This window comes from Molothrus ater, chromosome 7 (assembly GCF_012460135.2).
Source record: "Molothrus ater isolate BHLD 08-10-18 breed brown headed cowbird chromosome 7, BPBGC_Mater_1.1, whole genome shotgun sequence".
In the NCBI taxonomy this organism is placed as follows: domain Eukaryota; kingdom Metazoa; phylum Chordata; class Aves; order Passeriformes; family Icteridae; genus Molothrus; species Molothrus ater.
In genome coordinates, this window is record NC_050484.2 from 7,230,248 (window position 1) to 7,248,961 (window position 18,714).

At 37.7% G+C, this 18,714-nt stretch overlaps 1 protein-coding gene across 9 annotated transcripts in view; it reads left to right on the top strand.

Moving 5' to 3' along the window:
- The window catches only part of GULP1 (GULP PTB domain containing engulfment adaptor 1), a 144,986-nt gene that overhangs the window by 110,495 nt on the left and 15,777 nt on the right, over positions 1-18,714 (top strand). For 6 of the 9 annotated variants that reach the window (XM_036386600.2, XM_036386599.2, XM_036386603.2 and 3 more), the window contains 5 exons: positions 2,610-2,708; positions 4,849-4,986; positions 6,339-6,455; positions 6,807-6,899; positions 16,198-16,422. In XM_036386600.2, coding sequence (XP_036242493.1) covers positions 2,610-2,708; positions 4,849-4,986; positions 6,339-6,455; positions 6,807-6,899; positions 16,198-16,422 — 672 coding nt within the window. The remainder of the gene's footprint in view (positions 1-2,609; positions 2,709-4,848; positions 4,987-6,338; positions 6,456-6,806; positions 6,900-16,197; positions 16,423-18,714) is intronic. The other 3 variants (XM_036386604.2, XM_036386607.2, XM_036386606.2) reach the window with 1 other exon arrangement.

The following is an 18,714-nucleotide window of genomic DNA, read 5'->3' on the forward strand; positions in this document are numbered from 1 at the left end:
TGTAGCTGTTGTTTGAGACTCTGAGATGATTGCTGTTGGAAAATCAAGCATTCCATCATCATTCTCAATATATACCATGAGTTTAACACAGTAAAATCAAACAGTATTTGTGCTTTTTCTTCACTGCTGCCCAGAAATTCTTGTGCATGACTTGTTTGCAAAGGGACGTTTCCAAAAGGTCAGGATTTGCTCGAGTTCCAGGCTGTTTCAGGATGAGTTGTGCCCCAGGGTTATCTGTTCCATGGGTGTCTTCCTGGGCACCATTGAGTACATTGGAAATTGAAGTGTCCAAACTGTCTGGGTCATCTTTGGATTTTTGTAGTCATTCCATTTAACCTGGCAAATTGCAGAGTACTGAGAAAAGGGATCACTCATGTCCAAGTCCCACCCACTGAAGGGACATCAGGAAACTACAAATCAGAGAGGAAATCTGGTGGATGCAGCTAATGAATAAATGATCTGAAAATTATCTAAAGACACTTTAAGTTTTGTATTAATCTTGGGAAAAAAAAACTATACTAATAAAGCAATAGTTGCCCTATCTTTTTCCTCTTTAAGCACAGAGTAAAGGCTAAATTTGCAATATAAAATTTAGGACAGATTTTGTGTGGTTTAATGAGTGATTTTTATTAAATAAAAAATATTTTTTCTCTGTAGTGAATTTTACTTGTTCTTTAAAGTCAACAGATGTCATTGAACAAAATGCTGTAAACCAGCAGTTACAATTTTTAATTTTGTTTTCTGTAAAATTAATTTTTAAAAAATTAAAATATGCATATGGAATGGTACCCCTTAATGAAGATACAGGGATTAATGTGTATTAAAAGTGTATGTAGCAACACATGGGCTTGAAGTTAAATTGATTGGAAAAGGATGTGTTGCAAGAGGCATATACACGATGCTGAAGAGGCATCATGAACTAGAACTTATATTAAACTTTTATTCATCAAGAGCTAGAACTTATATTTGATTGACTCTCAACTAATTGGTTTTCAAAAGTCATCCTGTATGAAATATAGAATACTTATATTTTAAAAAATACTTGGCCAGTGACTGTAGCATTTCTAGATGTTAAAATACAAAATAGGTATTTATATTTAAGAGTTGGCTTTGAGAATGGCACAGAGTGGTTTAGATGGGGGATGGTTGTTTGGGGTTTTTGAGGTGGGAGGGTGTTTGTTTTACCAAGTGTGTGATACTTATCAGCTACTGGGGTGCATGAATCAGTAATGAATTGTCTGGGTAAGTCCTGTTACTGTGTGAAGTTAATAGGATCAATTATAAATTAATGTTTAGCTATCAAAAGTTCAATAAGTATGCCTTCGAAATGAGGAATAAAATTGTGAAGGAGGGAAAACCAGGTTCGTTTTGTGCTTTTAGGGTGGTTCTGCAAACTAGTTAATAATTTGCCATGAATGAAGCTGCCTGTAAGCAAAATGAAATGAGAGATTGACAGTCATGTTGTATAAAGCAGTTGTCTTATGGGAAAATTTTCCAAGTACTGGTTGGAAAAGGATCAGAGCTGAAATCCTGAACTATCATTTAAATGAATGATTATAATCAGAATTTTTAAGGATTTATGGGAGAGGTGTCAGTTGGCTACAGCCAAGCACTTCACAATCACAAGGCAATTCAGGTTTGTGTCTTCCAGTCTGATGGGGCAGCACCCTTGGTGACACCCTGGATTCTTGATGGCACTGAAAGCCATTGTCCACACTGGCTTCTGACACAGAGCATTTGTACTGGTGGGGATTACACACCCAGTTTATTCTGGAATGGGAACGTTGAGGATAAACATAGAGCTCTGAAGCAGAGATTCCAACTTCTGGCCTTTAGTGGATCATCACCCTTATTTATGCATTTGAAAATGCCATTCCAGGCTGTCAAAGACTTGGGAGTAAAAGGGCAACATTTTGCTCTGGTAACAGAGAAAAATAGGGAGCAATCACTTATATTTGCTAAGAAAGATACCCAAATTTAGGGCACTTCTTAATTGTCATGCAGGAGCAAATTTGAGATACTGTGCTGATTTTATAGGCAGTTTTCATGAGAGAAGAGAAGGTAAAGATGGAAAAGGATGGAAAGTGTATTGGATAGGAATTATTATCCAGCCCAGTCATATAAAGTGCTGTCTAACTACCATCTAGTGGGCTGCAGGCAGATAAATTCTGAGAATAAAACAGATCAAGTACTTCTTAGGCGTTGGCAGCTGTAGTGCTTTCAAACTGACCCTGTTTAAAACAACTGATGGAATATCTTGTAGGGTACTTCCAGATACTCCTTTATGCACAAGTATGGGAGGGATGAGTATTTGAAGGATGCAAAATCTTGATTTAAGTGTATAAAAAGCAGATAAAAGTTTCAGGTGAACATGCTAAGTAATTTTAAAATAATTCTCCCTGAATTTTAGGAGCATTCTGTAGCGTGCAGTTAGAAATGCTGCTCTGTGCCCAGCTGAGAGTATTGGAATAGTTGGTGTTGTTTATGGGAAGCTTATTGAAGAAGGAAGGAGGCAACTTCAGGTGGAGGGAGTTGAGAGAAAATGAGAATTAATAAAAACAAATAAACTTTCTATTAATGTGATTGCTGTTGTGCTTTTTGTGTTTCAGTTTGCAAGGCATATCAAGAAATCTGAAGGCCAAAAGACGCCCAAAGTTGAGTTACAAATCTCAATCTATGGTGTAAAAATTCTAGATCCAAAAACAAAGGTAAGAAACTTACATGGGTATTTTCATGCTAAACTAGTAAATATTTGTTTCACTGGTTTTAAGGTTTTCATTGTTTTTTATTTTTTAAAGTATTATAACAAAAGCCATTCTGTTGATGGAAAAAATTTTCTAAAACACCATGTTTTGTTACAACACCTGGGTGACATCTTCCCAGGAAGGTACATGAAGGCAAACTGCAGCTAATGTAGCATTCAATTTTTTTAATCCTTTTACAGCAGGACTTCTAAACTTTGAGGAAGATGAAAACAATGAGCTAAATAAATGTTGACACTGCATATGATAAAAATCTTGCCCTATATATGTTGAATATTGAATTTGGAAGATTGTTTTGTTCCTGCTTCTTTATTGTGGAGTAATTGCTGCATGCAGGCAGTGGCAATGCCTTTTCTCAAATGGTAGCTGTAGTTCAAAGCTTGCAACCCATTTTTGCTTCAGACTCTTCACACAACCAGAACTCAACAGCTCACCCATAAGCAGAGGGGACAAGAAATATCCATGTCAGGTTTAATTTGAGGTTTTTTTGTCTTCCTTATGCAGTAGGGCATAATGAAAAACCCCAAATCCTGGCAAAAACTGTTCTAAAATAACAGTTTGAAATGCCAAAAGATCTTAGCCCTCCTGCAGAGATTAGCAGAAATCTGTGGGATATATGTTCCTGGGGGAGTAGGAACATTCTGATCTCTTAGCAATGTTGTTATTACAACTCAAGTAGTAATCAACTGTGAGCAGTCTTTTTATCTCCCCCACTTCGTTTCTTGTAGCTCCATGTAAATTTCAATTGAGTTTTTCTTCTTTTGCACAGTTTATAAATGCTTTAGGAAATTCAATTTCATGTTATCAGCACTAACTAAAGTCTTTTTTGCAGTGTGTTTTTCAAACAAAGCACTTCAGTAGGAATATTGGGTTTTAGTCAGATAGTGACTATTAATGGCAGTAGGAACAGGAGGCCAGCTCATATATCAGGACCTGATTCTATACTTAGCACTCGAAAAAAGGATTATAGAAAAGTGATTCTGTCCTTCAATGATATAAAATAATTATATGGATCTGTAAACCTCATAGTGCTGGGGAAAGCACAGGTTATTATTTCTGTGTGTTAAAGAGCTACCTCAGGACAGGGATTTGGGACATGGCAGAAATTGAATACTCAGATCAGCTGTAAAGGCTGGGAAAATGAACTCACTTGGGGCAAGGGGAAAATGCCCATAGGGTGCATTTTTTGGCTATGTGGCTGTCTGCAAAGAGGGCACAGCCTTGTTTATGGGCCTACAGCAAGCTGGAACCCCAGTGCTGCACATTTTTTAATAGACAATAGTTCACATCTGAAAGACATATTTTCCTTTAAAGCAAATACTGCTTTCCCATGTAATAAGCCAAATAAAATAAAATACCAAGAAGAGACTTGTTGAACAAAAACAACAAAAAAAAACTAGCTCAGATCATTTATTTCAGTCTTATCAAGCTCTTGCAACTGAAGAGCAGTGCCATTGCAAGTTTTTAAATGGCTGGAAATTGCTTTTTAATGGAAAATTAAATACTGTAGCAAAAATATACCAATAATAATGCTTAAAAGCTGCTTACATGGCACCTCAAGTAAACAAATATTTGTGTGTCAGATTTTTTTCTCTTTACTTGGTTAGCAAAGTCATTTTATTTCTGCTTTCTGTATTTAATGTAGCAAAGTAAGGCCTCATTTCAGTTAATCCATTTTAACAAATCTTGGTAGATGATAAAATTTAAAGATCCTATGCACCTGGAAAAAGAACAGATTATTTTACATAATCAGGCCCTAAATAAATTGCAGAGGGATGCAAAGCAACAGTAAACTCAATTTTCTAGAACAGAAATTACTGTCCAAATAAACACTTGCAAATAAATGCTGTCCAAATAAACTTCCTGTTTACATTCAGTAAAAACAGGAGCAGTTTTTAGATGAGTTTGCTAACTTCTGTTATGCATTAAGTCCATTTTTGGGTGCTCTCATGTGCAATAAGAGGCATTCAAAAACATTATTGCTGCTTGCCTGCTCTTATGAGGAAATCCAGAGCTTTCCTTTGTGCATCTTGGTCCTAATCGAGTGCTGGAATTTCTTTAAAATTACCATTCTGTCTGTTTGCAGGAGGTCCAGCACAACTGTCAGCTCCACAGGATATCCTTTTGTGCTGATGACAAAACTGACAAGAGAATATTTACTTTCATCTGCAAAGACTCAGAATCCAATAAGCACCTGTGCTATGTGTTTGACAGTGAAAAGTGTGTAAGTACACGGGAGGCTCTGCGGGGCTGGAGGGCACTGAGCTGCTCATGGCTCTGCCTTGGAGTGAGGGGTAATGGTTAACAGGAGACAGCCTGCCTTTTAACTGGGACACAGCTTTTCATGCCACTATGGTGTCTTGCAACTTAGATGCGTTAAATTAAGCAAGAATCCCTTTCTTCAGTGATCTGAGCTGGTTTTCTAGGATAATTTCTCTGACTGCCCAGCATTCCCCCATCCTGGCGGAAGCATCTGCAATGCTCTCGGAGAACAGGCTCCATCCCACCAGGCTTGAGATGTTTGCACAGCTGTTTGCAAAGATTACTGCAGCTCTGGGGCTGAGATACCCTTGCAGGCTTTTCTGCTGATGTGTCAGTCTCTGGTTTAATGTTGGGGTTTTTGTGTGTTGTTTGTTTTTTGGGATTTTTTATTATTTTTATCACAGCAAGGTTCTCCCTTCTTTGTCCACCCCTTTCCCTGCCACATCTCTCAAGTTTAATACCACAAAGCACTCCCAGACAAGTCACTGCACTAAGAACAGACATTCTCTGGTGTCTGAGAGTCTATTTACTTTCTGTGCTCAAGTCCTAAGCAAATGGGGTATCCATATGTTCACCTTTTATTGGTCCTGCTTTGGAATCACTTGCTTCTGAACCTTGGTGTCCTTCAGCAGCTTCCTGTAGGCTTATTTTACCCCCATCATTTTTGACAAAGATATTCTGCACTGACTGTATAAACACATCATAACAAAGGATATTAATCAGCATAGAACTAGTAAATTATTATACTTTGCACATACAAATGCAATGTCTGTGGATTTTTTTTCTGGATATATGTAGTTGGAAATAATTGGGCAGTTAAATACTTGTCTGCAGTATCCTGAGTGAGCTTTTATAGTACTCACAAAAATAAGTGTTGAAATCCAGATGTAAAATCAATAGGGGTCAAAATATCCATTGGCATGAAAACATTATTTCATTAAATCTAAAAGACTTAATTTCATGATTGTACAGGCTGTTATGCTTCAGAAATGATCAGGAAAAGCCATTGTGCAGTATGGTGTCCGTTTTTATGGAAATTGAAGACATAATTTATACTGTTCAGTCTCCTTTCTTATCCAAAGTAGTTTTACATTCATTTTACACATTTTTACAGTCAAAATGCTTTCATAGCATTTTGCCAAGGTATTTTGCTGAAGGGTGCTTGTGATGCTCCTTTGTAGCGTTGGCTTCATGGTGGACGGGGCAAAGCCTTTGCATTTGATACACAGTATAAATTTTGTGATATTGTGAAATGAAAGGATCTCCAGCAAATCTTCCTGATTTACTAATTTCAGTCTTATGTTTTATGTAAAGGCAGAAGAGATAACTTTAACAATTGGTCAAGCATTTGACTTAGCTTACAGGAAATTTCTGGAATCCGGAGGAAAAGATGTTGAAACAAGGAAACAAATTGCAGGTTTACAGAAAAGAGTAAGTTCTGAACTATTTTGTTCTTTCTAAGAGATAAAAGTACGTGCTGCTGTATTTGTATTATCTGCCTTTTATGGAAGCATAATTTCCAGCATGATTCTCAGATTGCTCGTGTAAAAAAAAAAAGACTGAAAAAAAATCTGTTAAAAAAATTTCATGTTTTGCTGTCCTCTAAGGACACAAAAAAGAAAGTTTGAATTACAGAGGATACTGAAAATGTTCTATAGTCAGATAAAGAGTTAAAGCTTGATTCTAAATCACCAGATCTCTGATGAAACTTATGTTCAGTTGATGCTGTTGTTGAAATCCATGACTATCCCAATAGCTGTTGAATAACCACTTGCTTTGTAGATTCAAGAATTAGAAACTGAAAATGCAGAACTGAAAAATAAAGTTCAAGATCTGGAAAACCAGTTAAGAATAACACAAGTTCACGCATCTCCAGTAAGTACCTGACATAACTCTTGTGTCTGGGGTCACTCTGTATTTATAATCACTTGATGATCATTCTGAGCATCCCTGCTGCTCCCAGAGATTGCCATTAGCATGCAGTGATCAAAGAGCACATCTGCTGAAGGGCAGTGTCACTAACAGTGACAGAGGGACGAGCCAGCAGAAGTGCAATTGCAGTGTCTCCAGCTGTGGCTCTTCCATACCTATTTGTTGCTGCCTGAGGACAATAAATGCTCACTCGAGTAGAGAGCTGAATGTGCCAGCTGAGGGTGAAAACTGTTCTGCACTGAAAGGATCCGGTGCCCAAATGCTGCCTGAGAGTTCCTCACACCTTTGTCACAAGCACATGGTCACCTGTGGCTGACAACCTGCCTGCCAAGAGGTCCTTGGGTCTTGGGAGCTAATGCTGGGTGGTTGGGAAAGAGGAGCACAAGGGTGGGTTCCTCGCTGGAAATCCCAACAGCTCTGCAGTTCCTGTAGGTGATCAGGACAGAAGCTTGTTAAAATTGCTGACTGGCACTTCCTGACACCTAGGCAGGGCCTCCAACAATGCAGGTTGCACTGCAGACTGCTCCTAATGGCTCCCCTCTTCTCACAAGAGTGTTCCATCTGTACAGCTTTAGGCAGCTAGCAAAATAAATCCAATTTCTTAATGTATGTGTGACAAAATCTTACAAGAGGAACTGCTTTTCAGCTGTGCATTTTGGACTGCCTTGTTCCTGCCTTGAATCTTCACCATTTCCCCTTAAATGGATGTTCAAAAACGTGGGCAGTGTAAAAACATTCTTGCAGTGGTGCTGACAGTTTCTCAGCAGTGTCTGTACACTCTTTATGTTGATGAGATGCTGGTTCCCATGAGGGACTGACATTTCATTTTACTGAAATCTACTTAGAGGAGAAAGCACCATAAATTATAAATACTGTGTAACCACCACAGTGAACATTTTAAATTATTAATATCTTCTCACTTATGAAGCATTCAGTGATAGGTAATCAATTTTAATGCTAAATTTAATATCAAGTTAGTCAATTCTTTCATCTTTTATTTTCCTCAATTGGGATGGCAGTTTGTTTTTATTTATGAATATAATAACTAAATGTATATTTGAATGCAAATAAACAGGCTCTTAAATGCATTGCAAGTAATTATTCTCTTTCATTTGAATTAAAGAACTTGGTCATTTCATTAAGCAAAAAATTGAAAGAAAAGTAAAAATAATGCCCCAAAAATATGCAGTAGTTTGCGATTTTTGGTGTCTTTTAAGACGATGGTGTTGCATTACATATTAAAGAGTTAAGATCTAAACTTGTTACTTTGATAGCCACTTGTAAACTCTCTCCCTAGAGGGTGTTTTATTGTTAATTATTATTGGTACAGTGAATAGGCATATTGCTTAAATAGCACTTGTGCTGCAACAAAACTATAGATAATGATTGATATTAATTAATTCATTTCAATAATCACTGTTGGCTATTAATTTTTGCTTTTATTTTACTGTTTTATTTACTCCTTTATCTTGAAAATGAAAGCCCCAAACATTTAATGTCACAAATGTTTAAAATTGCAGTAAGAGCCACCTAAGAGCCTGTTCAACATCTGCATCCATTCTGACATGAAATATTTCTATAAATGGATGAGTATTGGACCAGAATGCCCAGGAGGTTGGAGCTCTCTGTAATCATGGAGATGCTGGACCTGAGCATGGTCCTCAACAGCCTCAGCAAATTGGATCCTGCTTCAAGCAGGAGTCTTCCATCAGTTGTGCAGCCAAAAATTAAAATGAAATAAAACCAACCAACCAAAACCAAGCTCATTTTTAGGAAAAGGTTTTTCTCAACTCCAGGCCCACAGCTGTTCCCACCAGGCCCTATAGACTTTGGCACTCACAAGAGGCAGCTTTCAGCAGGTCCTTTTAAACCAGGTCTTGTGGAGATGGTGAATCAGAGCTCTCAGTGCGCTGGTGTCGGAGGAACTCCATGGCAGTGCAACTGTTAGGCTGAGAATGAATGAAGGAATGGGATGGTGAGGTTGTCAACTGACTTCAGTGCAGAGAAAAAGATAAAAATGTTACATTTATACAAATTAATAAATGCAATTAATATATTTTGTTATATATTATTTATTAAAGATTAAATAATTATATTTTATATAAATATATAATATTTTAGGAGATTTTGAGTCCATTAAAAGGATTATCAGCCAATGTGCCTGGAATAGCAGTGAATGTGATGACACTTATCTCCTTTTTTACTACCTGAGCAACAAATATGTATGAAGGAACAAAATTACAAACAATTCATAAGACAATTGATTTCCTGTTATAGTTTACAATTATTGTTTTTCACTTCTCATTCAAATCAACTATAATTGCAAGTATGATTCTGCAACGTCTCAATTCCTATCAGAAAAAAGAAATGTTGCAACAATTTCTTTCACCCTATTTCCACATGATTTCTGTAATGAACAAAGGTCACTTTAGTTTTAAACTAAATAATTGCAGATTTTTTCTGAATTTAAACTAAAAATATCTGTACTGCTGCTGCTCTGTCTTCAAAATTCAAGTAACAGATCTATATTGTGATTATTTTATCAGAGTAAGCTTTTCAGATCTGCTGATAGTATTTTCTGAAATAAAATAGCTTAAATGAAGCTGAATATGCTGAAGCTGAATATCCAATGTGGAGAATAATACCTTGTTTGAGCCCCTTTCTGAGCACTTTTGGGTGGATGGGGAAAACTTCCTTCCATGAAGATAATGTTGCTATTACATGCTGTGAAAGTAAGATAATTGTCCTTGTGATTTAGAACAGATTTATAAAACTATAAGTTTTAAGTTTTCTTGCATGTTTCATATCACACTGTTGAATCATGCAGGGATGCCAGTGCCATACAACAGCTTTCTGAAGCTTTTCTTAGCCATAAATAAGCATTTTGATTTATTTCTTTTTTTTTAATCTTTTATGGCTGGAGCTCCTTATCTGGCAGTCCAGCTCTTCTGCATGCTGAGGTCTAGGGAAGGGATTGTTCAGTGGTCAAAGGAAAATTTCAGCCTTGATCCTTGATACCTTATGTGATAAAAGAGCACATGCCTTTAAGTGGCATCACAGCAGTTTGTAAAGGAACCCTCAGTTTCAGAAGGCAGATAGAGATGGTTAAAAGTTGCTTCTGTTTGTGCTTAAACAGTACCTTGGATTTTCACAGCTTGTGCTTTCCTTGTTGTATCTGGTTGTCTGCATGCTGTTTGTGCTCTCCCAACGTTTGCAGCTGTGCTCCAGTGGCTCCCCTGTCCCACAGGTTGGTGGCTGAGCCCTTGCTGGTCAGTGCCTGGCCACAGCAGCCCCACAAACACTGGGATTAAACAAGGATCCCCTTCCCAGAGCAGGAGGTGCTGCAGAGGCCCATGCTGGCAGGGCACAAACAGGGCAACAGAAACATGGACATCGCTCTGGGCTGTGTCCTCTGCTCCCCCAGAGCCCATCCCAGTGAAGCCAGAGGGACTAAACAGGCACAGGGTCAGGCTGGCAATGATCAGGAGGGTGATTTCCATCCCCAGGAGAGGAGACTTAGGAGTTTTTAGAGTTTATTGTGCCTGTAGTGTCACTCACTGCTGTGACAGCCAGCACATGATGTCACTGCCATGCTTTCTCTGGTGAGGTGCTGATCCAGGACAGGGTGCCTGTCCCACCTGGCAGTCACTGGGAAGCCATGGTACTGTTTACATGCAGTGCCAGTCTATAATTTCTTTATTCCTGCTTCTGAGGTGCACTGATTAATCATTCTGGACACATTAGTCTTCCTGTTAGTTTTTAATGAAATGAAGGAGGGAGAAAACACTTCAGGAAATTTGAAGTACAGCAGGTGTTTTATTTTTGTATTATATCACTGATTTATGTGGCTTGGGTTTTTTTTTTTTGTTTGTTTCTTTTTTAAAAAAGCAAGCCAATTCTGCTCTCTTTGACACCTCAGTCTTCTGATTCACAGATCATTTTCCCACGAGCAGGACCAGATTACATTTCCTGTTTTCACTTCAGTATCAAAAAAAATAGAATGTAAGAGCACCTTTAAACTGTGGATGGATAACTTAATACATGTATGGTTTTAAGCATCTGGTTCACTGCACATTTAAAAAAAAAATTGTTTCAACATGCTTCAGTTCTAAACAGATACATCCAGGCTGTCATTTGATATAAACTTTTCTAACTTCCTGTTGTCACTGAAAATAGGTTTGTAGCTAAATACAAAATAAAACCATTTGCTCAGGATCAAATGTAACCTATGCAGACTTAAAATTCAGATCCTCTTTTACTTCCAAAATGTTTCTAAAACAATTTGTCTGTAGTTTCACAAACTATGACAAAATGTGATATGCCAGGCTAGACTGCAATGTGTGGCTTTGTTGACAGATTTACTTCTCTAAAAGGAGTTTGCCCTGTGCTTACATATTGAATTCTTGGGTAATAGTGTTGAACACTTTCTTTGCAAAGCATAATACTAAAACAGCTTTATTTGCTGATCTTTCACATCAAAATGTGTACAAATTAATGACCTATCCAAAAATCCATCCATGATCTAAGAGAAGAAAATGCAAGCAGTGAATTGTAAGCTTAAAGCTTCATTCTTCATTTTAAGCACAGAATCAAAAATATTTTGAGTTGATAATTTCATAAGAGAGAACATCTTTCCAGCTGAAATATATGTTACTAATTGTTTTAATTAAATTATATTTTAAGTAATTATAGAATTGGAGTATTAGGGAGTTTATTGTGAGTCCTCAGTTGCTCTGTTAAAAAAAAATTTAAAAAAAAATCCCACTTGCATAATAAAAATTGAAAGTAGTAATAATTAAAAAATTTAGGGATGACTTTTTTCTGTCCAGTTTATAAGCAGTGCAAGTTAAAGACTTGATTTGGATGTACATGGAAATTCAGTCTAAAACTCCCTTACTGTTGATTCTTGCATGTATTGCAGTTTTTTGCAAGCCAACTACAGGTTTATTTGAGGACATATTTTAAAATAATACTGACAGAGTGAAATGGGTGCAAAATATGAATAATGCAATTCATTATGCATTTGCATTTTTGCATTGTGTAAATGGGTGAAAAGCACTGACAGCAATCGAGTTCTGCTTTTCAGGGATACAATTGCCATCAGGATTCTCTCCTTGCTTGCTTATTAGTACCACTAGGAAAATTTTTCTGTAGCTGCTCTAAATCTAGCCATATGGCCAAATCAACATCAATCTAATTTAGGTGTTTTTTCTGTCAGTTCATAAACTCTATGGGAAAAATAAAATTTCTTTCTGAACCTATAAAAAAGTCCATTAAGGCAATGAGATCATAGCTGGAAATGAAAGAGAGAAAACTGGATTGTATAATGAAATACTTTTGCATAAAATACACTGTGAAAGTTGAACATCAAATTATCAATCTTCACGCTTTTTCTCTCAGGATATTGTAGCTAATTAGATGTACATTTGCTCAGCACATTCAGTAAATAATAAAATGCTTAGTGATCATGTTTTCTGCATTTGGGTCGATGGTTTTGAGCAGTCCTCCTCGAACTTTGAGGAGTTAGTCCCTCAGATGGATGAGTGTGTTTGCCAATACAGAAGTGTTATGCAACAGGAACTATCACTTTTTTTTTGGTGTCCTGAGTGGCTCTGTCGAGGACATGCAATCCCAAACTAAGAGTTTCCTTAGTTTGCCTCTGGAGCTGTGCTTCCATGTGCCATGGGAAATGCTGGCATGGAACATTTCTTTTGTCTCCTTTGCACGCACTGCTCAAGTTTCTGTGACTTGTGTATCTGTTGTTTACTTCTCATCTGTTTCAGTGACTTGGCAATGCTTTAATCACTGATCTTTTTTGCATTTGGTCTTGATTATGTGAGGACCATTGGATTCTCATCCTGTTGTTTGCCAGTGGGGACACTGCTGCAGTTTGTGTCCCCAGGAGGCCTTGGATGCTGCTGCTATGTAACTGCAGCCTCCAGATCTCAGCACCGCCCTGGCACAGTGGGCTCACATCATGTCTTACTTGCTGCTGGTCCCACTGCCAGTGCTGCCCAAAGCTGCCAGGGCTCCCTGAGAGCACTGAAATGTGGGAGAAGCAGAGCTGGAGGGCAGCAGGAAGGAGGAGACTGTTGGGAGAAGCAGCCCCAGAAGGATGCGTGTTCTTCCATGCACCATAAATTCTACTAAAGAAGCAGTATGGAATTTATACTCCTTCATCTCCTACATGGAGGTGGTGCAAAACCCCTCCAGTTTTAAGCAGAGCATTAAAGACACTGATTGATTAACCCTTTGCTCCAAGGTTTTGTTGTGACCCTCATTGGAAAGCTTTACCACACTCACGGGAAAACCCCAAGATAGACATTGGAACTGTATGCAGATTTCAAAAACCATTTTGGAATGTGTTTATGCATATCACTTGATTCCTGTTTCCACCAAGATTGCCAAGTGGGAAAATGCACATGGTTTTTTTTTTTCCTTTCTTCAGCTTGTTTAGATTTATAATACTCTGTGTTCAGATGTTTGAGCAGTTCTTCGTGAGAATATAAAATTTTGTTGCATTTATAATGTTAAAGAAAATGGATTTGAAATTTCCTGTGGCATATTTCATGTCACTGAAAAAGTACTAAATGAATTGAAGGTGTAGCAGTCAATTAATGGAACTGCTAATGCTTACACAGTATTTTATGAATAAGTAAGTTATAGATTAGTGAGTGTTCTTAGTAGTCCTGAATCTCAGGAAATGAGCAGGTTCTTGACTAAATGCATAATTTTCAATTCAAGCTTGCTCACCATTCCCTGGAATATAGCTGCAGTTTCCTGCTGTAGTGGTTCTGTATTACCAATTTCAATGTCCTAAGGAGCAAAACCATATCCTAATTTTATTCTAATTCACACTTAAGTGATTGCTATGTGGCTGTGACACAGAGATTGCAATCAGTGTCTAGAGACACCTTGTAAAAAGAAACAATTTTGAAGTGATTTCCTAATGAATAAAACCTCAGTCATGTTACTTTTTCTAGTATGATGCAGCACAAGAGCTCATCTTCAGCACCCTTCTCAGCAGAATGAGTCAGAAATGAATCCTTTGCTGGCACATAGTTACATCTAACCATAAAAGAGACCGAGTCCACTGAACTAGTATGATTATATCATGAAGTAAAATTTCTTGTTGTTTTCTTATGTTAATGGAACAAGGCCCAAATTGGAACACATTGTATCAATGCCACCCATTACTGCAGGTCTGAGTGGAAACCTCAGATAAAACACAGTTGCTGTATAAAATGACAATTTAATTATTTTTACTATATTTTCTTCCTTTATAATTTGGTGTAAGAGTATTAATTTTCATGAGCTACACCCTTTTCAGGTTGAATTCTTTAGAATAAGGGTCTCTGCCTTTCTCCTGCTGCACTTTGTGCATCTGGTGACATTCCCTGTTTTCCATAGTCAAAAACACTTCCCTGCTGCCCCTGTGGTGTCTGTGGGCTGCTTGGCTCCAGAGGGCTGTGAGCAGAAAGCCCATCAGCCTTGCAGATCCTTCTGGGATGAGCCACAGAGCAGCACTCCCAGCACCTGATGGGATCTGTGCTGCTCTGCAAATGAACAATTCCCAGGGAAAATCCATTTTCTGAGCAGGTGCATTTCCAAAACTGCTGTTGGAAGCTGGCCACCCCATGGGGCATGGGGTGTCCTAAGTGTCACGATGAGAGCTGTGCCTGCTCCAGTTCAGGGCTCAGATGACACCAGGGCTGTATATTCTGGTTTTCTATTGAATTTTTCCATTGCCTGGATTTGATATATGTTCATCGTCCTCATGGCTTTGCTGCTTGGTGTCCTTTGTGCATTTTGCTGCTTTCTGTGTGATTTTTCATGTGACATCCATGCCTTCTTCTGAAAAATCCTTTGCTGTTTTGCATTTCAGGAGAGTACTTGGCTTTCTTAATTACACTGTGTTTTTAAGTCTTTTAAAGCATTGTTATTATTATTCTGAGGGCTGGTTGGTTTTTTGGTTTTTTTTCCATAGTTATGTATGACAGCAAGGATTCCATGGCAGTAATGCACAGTAGCACTGCAACTCTTCTACCTGTAGTCTGGTGATACTCTTGAAATAATAATCAAAATTCTCTCCTTTAGGTTTTTTTTAATTTCTTTTTATTGATTACCATTCCAAACCCTCCATTTCACAACTCCAGTATGGAAAGTTTTGAAGTTTTGGGATCAAAAGATTTTTTTTTATTCTTTAATGCTAAATTGCAACTTTTGAGTAGGGAATTTTGTGGGTTGTTTTGATATTCTCAAGTATGGCATTTGTTACTACATTTAGTCACCTGTACCCTTAGCCAGGTTAATCTGTAAAGAAGCTGAGACTCATTTTAAAAGGATGTGAAATGTTTTGTTTTCTACATAACACTGAAAAAAAATAGTTTAAAATAATTGAATCCTGCTCTACTGAGTTATGCAAACTTCTGATGAAATAATCATGACATATCCATTGTGTAACACTACAAGGGGAGCAAAAGCAAGCTTCAGAATTCTTGCTGCACTCACCTGCCACTGCCTCAGCCTGAGCCAGTCATAGGAGTTTAAGCAGGACTGGGTTCAGGTTTTAAGACACCCTAAAATACCCAACTTAGGGTTTAAGTTTTAGGGTTTAGGACACCTCCAGCCCAGGTGCCATTCCTGCCTTCTCCGTGTGGAACTCTTGGCTGTGGCCTAGAAGAACTTTCTGCACAAGTGTGCAATCCCTCCTGTTAAGATCCAGAGATTAATCTGTCCTCTGAAGATTTTAGCTCAATAATGAGCTGCTCTTTCAACACTGGTGGGATATAAATGGTAGATCTTTCCTCAATCAGTGAGAGAAAAGTCTGACCTGTGCATTAACCAGCACAGTAACTCTTCTCCCCAGACTTGTGCCTAATGCTGATTTACAGGTGCAGATGTGAGAGGTTGCTGATACCTTGTTGGATTTAGACATTTCTTAGCATCTCTCACACACACACTATTGGACAGGTGCCTGATTCCTTTTATTTGGTGTCATGATCAAGGATCAAGCTGTCTTTGTTCCAGTTGGTACTGGGTTACCTCCTAATGTGGCATATCCTTATATTTTGTTGAAATATTTTCAAGTTCTGTATCTTGTAGGTATAGCACTGAACAGCAAGTCGCTCTCAAGCTTTTTTGAAATATGAAATGTGTTTCTTTTTTTTTTCTTCTTTCCCTGACGTTACCATGTTCTGTTCCTCAGAGTGTTTTTTCTCTTTCTGTGATTCCTTTTCAGCTGCTGCACATAAAGTGTGATAATGATGAACATATGTTTCAAAGACCCTCTACTTTTTTCTGGTGTAACAATGAGGATTCACCTCCTTGTTTAGATATCTCTTCCATTACGCTTACTCCTAGGAGTTCTCCTGACTCTAGACTACCACCTGGATTGTTAATACCACCACCTTCAAAAAGTGGTCTTCCAAAGCCTGCCAGTGAATACAGCTGCCCAAGACCTCGTGTAATCTTGCTGTGCAAAAGCTTTTTCAGTTTTAGTTGGTTTTTTTTTTTGGCTTTATTTTGTTCTCTGTTGTGTATTAACTTGTATTAAAAATGTGCATTTTGTACAGTGGCTAAAGAGTAGGGAGGATGAATCTTAGGTTCTGTAGGGGTATTCTTAAAATATGGAATTTGTGAAGAATTACTCTTATTTCTACAGAGCTTTTTCTTTCCCATCCCCAAAACATAAATTCTTACTTTTCCAACATGTTTAAATTAGTCCATTATTTAATGACCTCTGTTATTTGTCAATCTTTTGTTAATTTTTTTTTTATATGAAGAATAGCAATTTAAAACAATTCTAAAGGTCCAACTGCAAGGGCTTCTTCCCCCCAGGAATGCATAGAAAAGCAATGAGCCATTAAATAACTTTTAGAATACTTTATAAAACTGTGCAAAATGAAGGTTGAAAATTATTTTCAAATATGAAATGGGCATATTGCCTCCTTTTTCATATTCATGTGCTTATACTCTCAACTTTTCTTCCATTTGCAAATAATATTTGGCTTTATTTAGCGACCATCCTGGCTTTCTGCATGTGTTCACTAAATAAAAATGCTTCTTGTCCTCATATGTATTCAAAATACACATTTCTTAATTCAATTACTGTTTTAATTAAACCATATCAGTAGAATCAAAATGACCAGTAAGTGACTTCAACAACATTGAATGTAAAAGGGAAATGAGTCTAAAGTTTGGTTGGTTTTTTTTTTGCCTAAAAGGCACATTTTATAACTAAATGTAAATGCTGTTTATCTGTCTTCTAGATAGCCATAAGCATTTAGCAAATAATAAGGTTCTCCATTAGTACATATGATCACCAAGAGCATTCTAGGTTTGCCCATGGGTGTTGATGGAAATGGAGGTTGATGTATGCATTTATTTATGCCCTAAAACTGAGTGGGAGCAGATGACATCCAGCCATCTGCCAGACTTGGATTATCCCGGTTCTCTGCAGGGTTAGTGCAAGGTCCATGGGGCACTAACAGGAGCCTGTGGTGTCTAAACTCTGCACTGAAATCTTTTCATAACGTATGATCTTTGAAATTCCAATAATAATTCAAGTTGAGGACAGTAAAAGTTCTGGATGTGCTAAAATCTTGAAAACTGCTTCTTTTATGAAGTTGACTCACCTATGGTCATGATTGGGAATAGCAATGACTGAGAGAATTTTTTTTGAAAAAGGCAAAAATATAAAAGCTACATGTTCAATGTAGATTTTTTTCTTGCTATGTTTCTGTATATCTGTGAAGAAATACCACAGGTTCTTTTGGATATTGAACAGTTATAAATCTCTCTTAATCCAAATTTAAAATATTAATCCAAATTTAAAATATGAATTCAAAACTTCTAAGAATCACAGAAATAGGAAGAAGAAATAGGAAATGTAGGACTTGAGAGCCCTGTGGTTTTTTCCTCTTTTAACAGTGCATTCAGAGGAAGGCTGTGGATCAATATTGCTTTGTAGCAGCCAGTGCAGAGAACCTCCAGAGAGATATAGGTGTGGTTCAGAACTACCTCTAGACTTGGCTTAGGGATCTGTGATGTGAGCTGTCCCAGGGCAGCTGCAGGTCTGCAGCACAGGCACTGAGGAAAGCAGCATTCCAAAATATGGGTTTTTCCATGGGACTCTCATGGACAAGCAGTGCTAAGGAATGCCTGCTTGCCAGGTTATCATATTTGTGTATTCTGAATAAAAGGATCCATGTGACTAATTTAACTTGTGCTTCAAAATTTCTGTGTGGATAGTTTGTGCAAACTGAATCTTGTTTCAAAGCTGCAGGCTTCTGCTGTGCCTGGCTGGCCTTTCTAATACACAGGGTGAGGGGGTTTCTGTATCGTCTCAGCAATAACATAAACATGCAAACTAGTTTTGCCTTCAGCTTGTCAGTCTCAGTTTTAATCTATTTCATCCTCTGTCTTCAGTGTTCAGTACATTTTAACTTGACTGTGCCTCACTTGTGCCCTGAAGTAGTGGACTGGTGGCAGGAGGAATGAACCATTCAAAACCAAATATGGCTGTAGAACTATAAGAATTGGTGGGTTTGGGGTTTCTTTCTTGCCCAGTATTTTTTTTTTTTTGAACCCTTTCAAATTCCTGTGCCTTTTGAATGAAATCTCTTCAGTTTTACCTTCGAGGACAAAAGGTTTATTTTGGATATTAATATTCAGTATATCACGTTTAGATTATTACTTATGGAAAAAGACATTTCAAGTTTTGATCATACCAGTTTCTCTAAGCTGCCAAACAAGA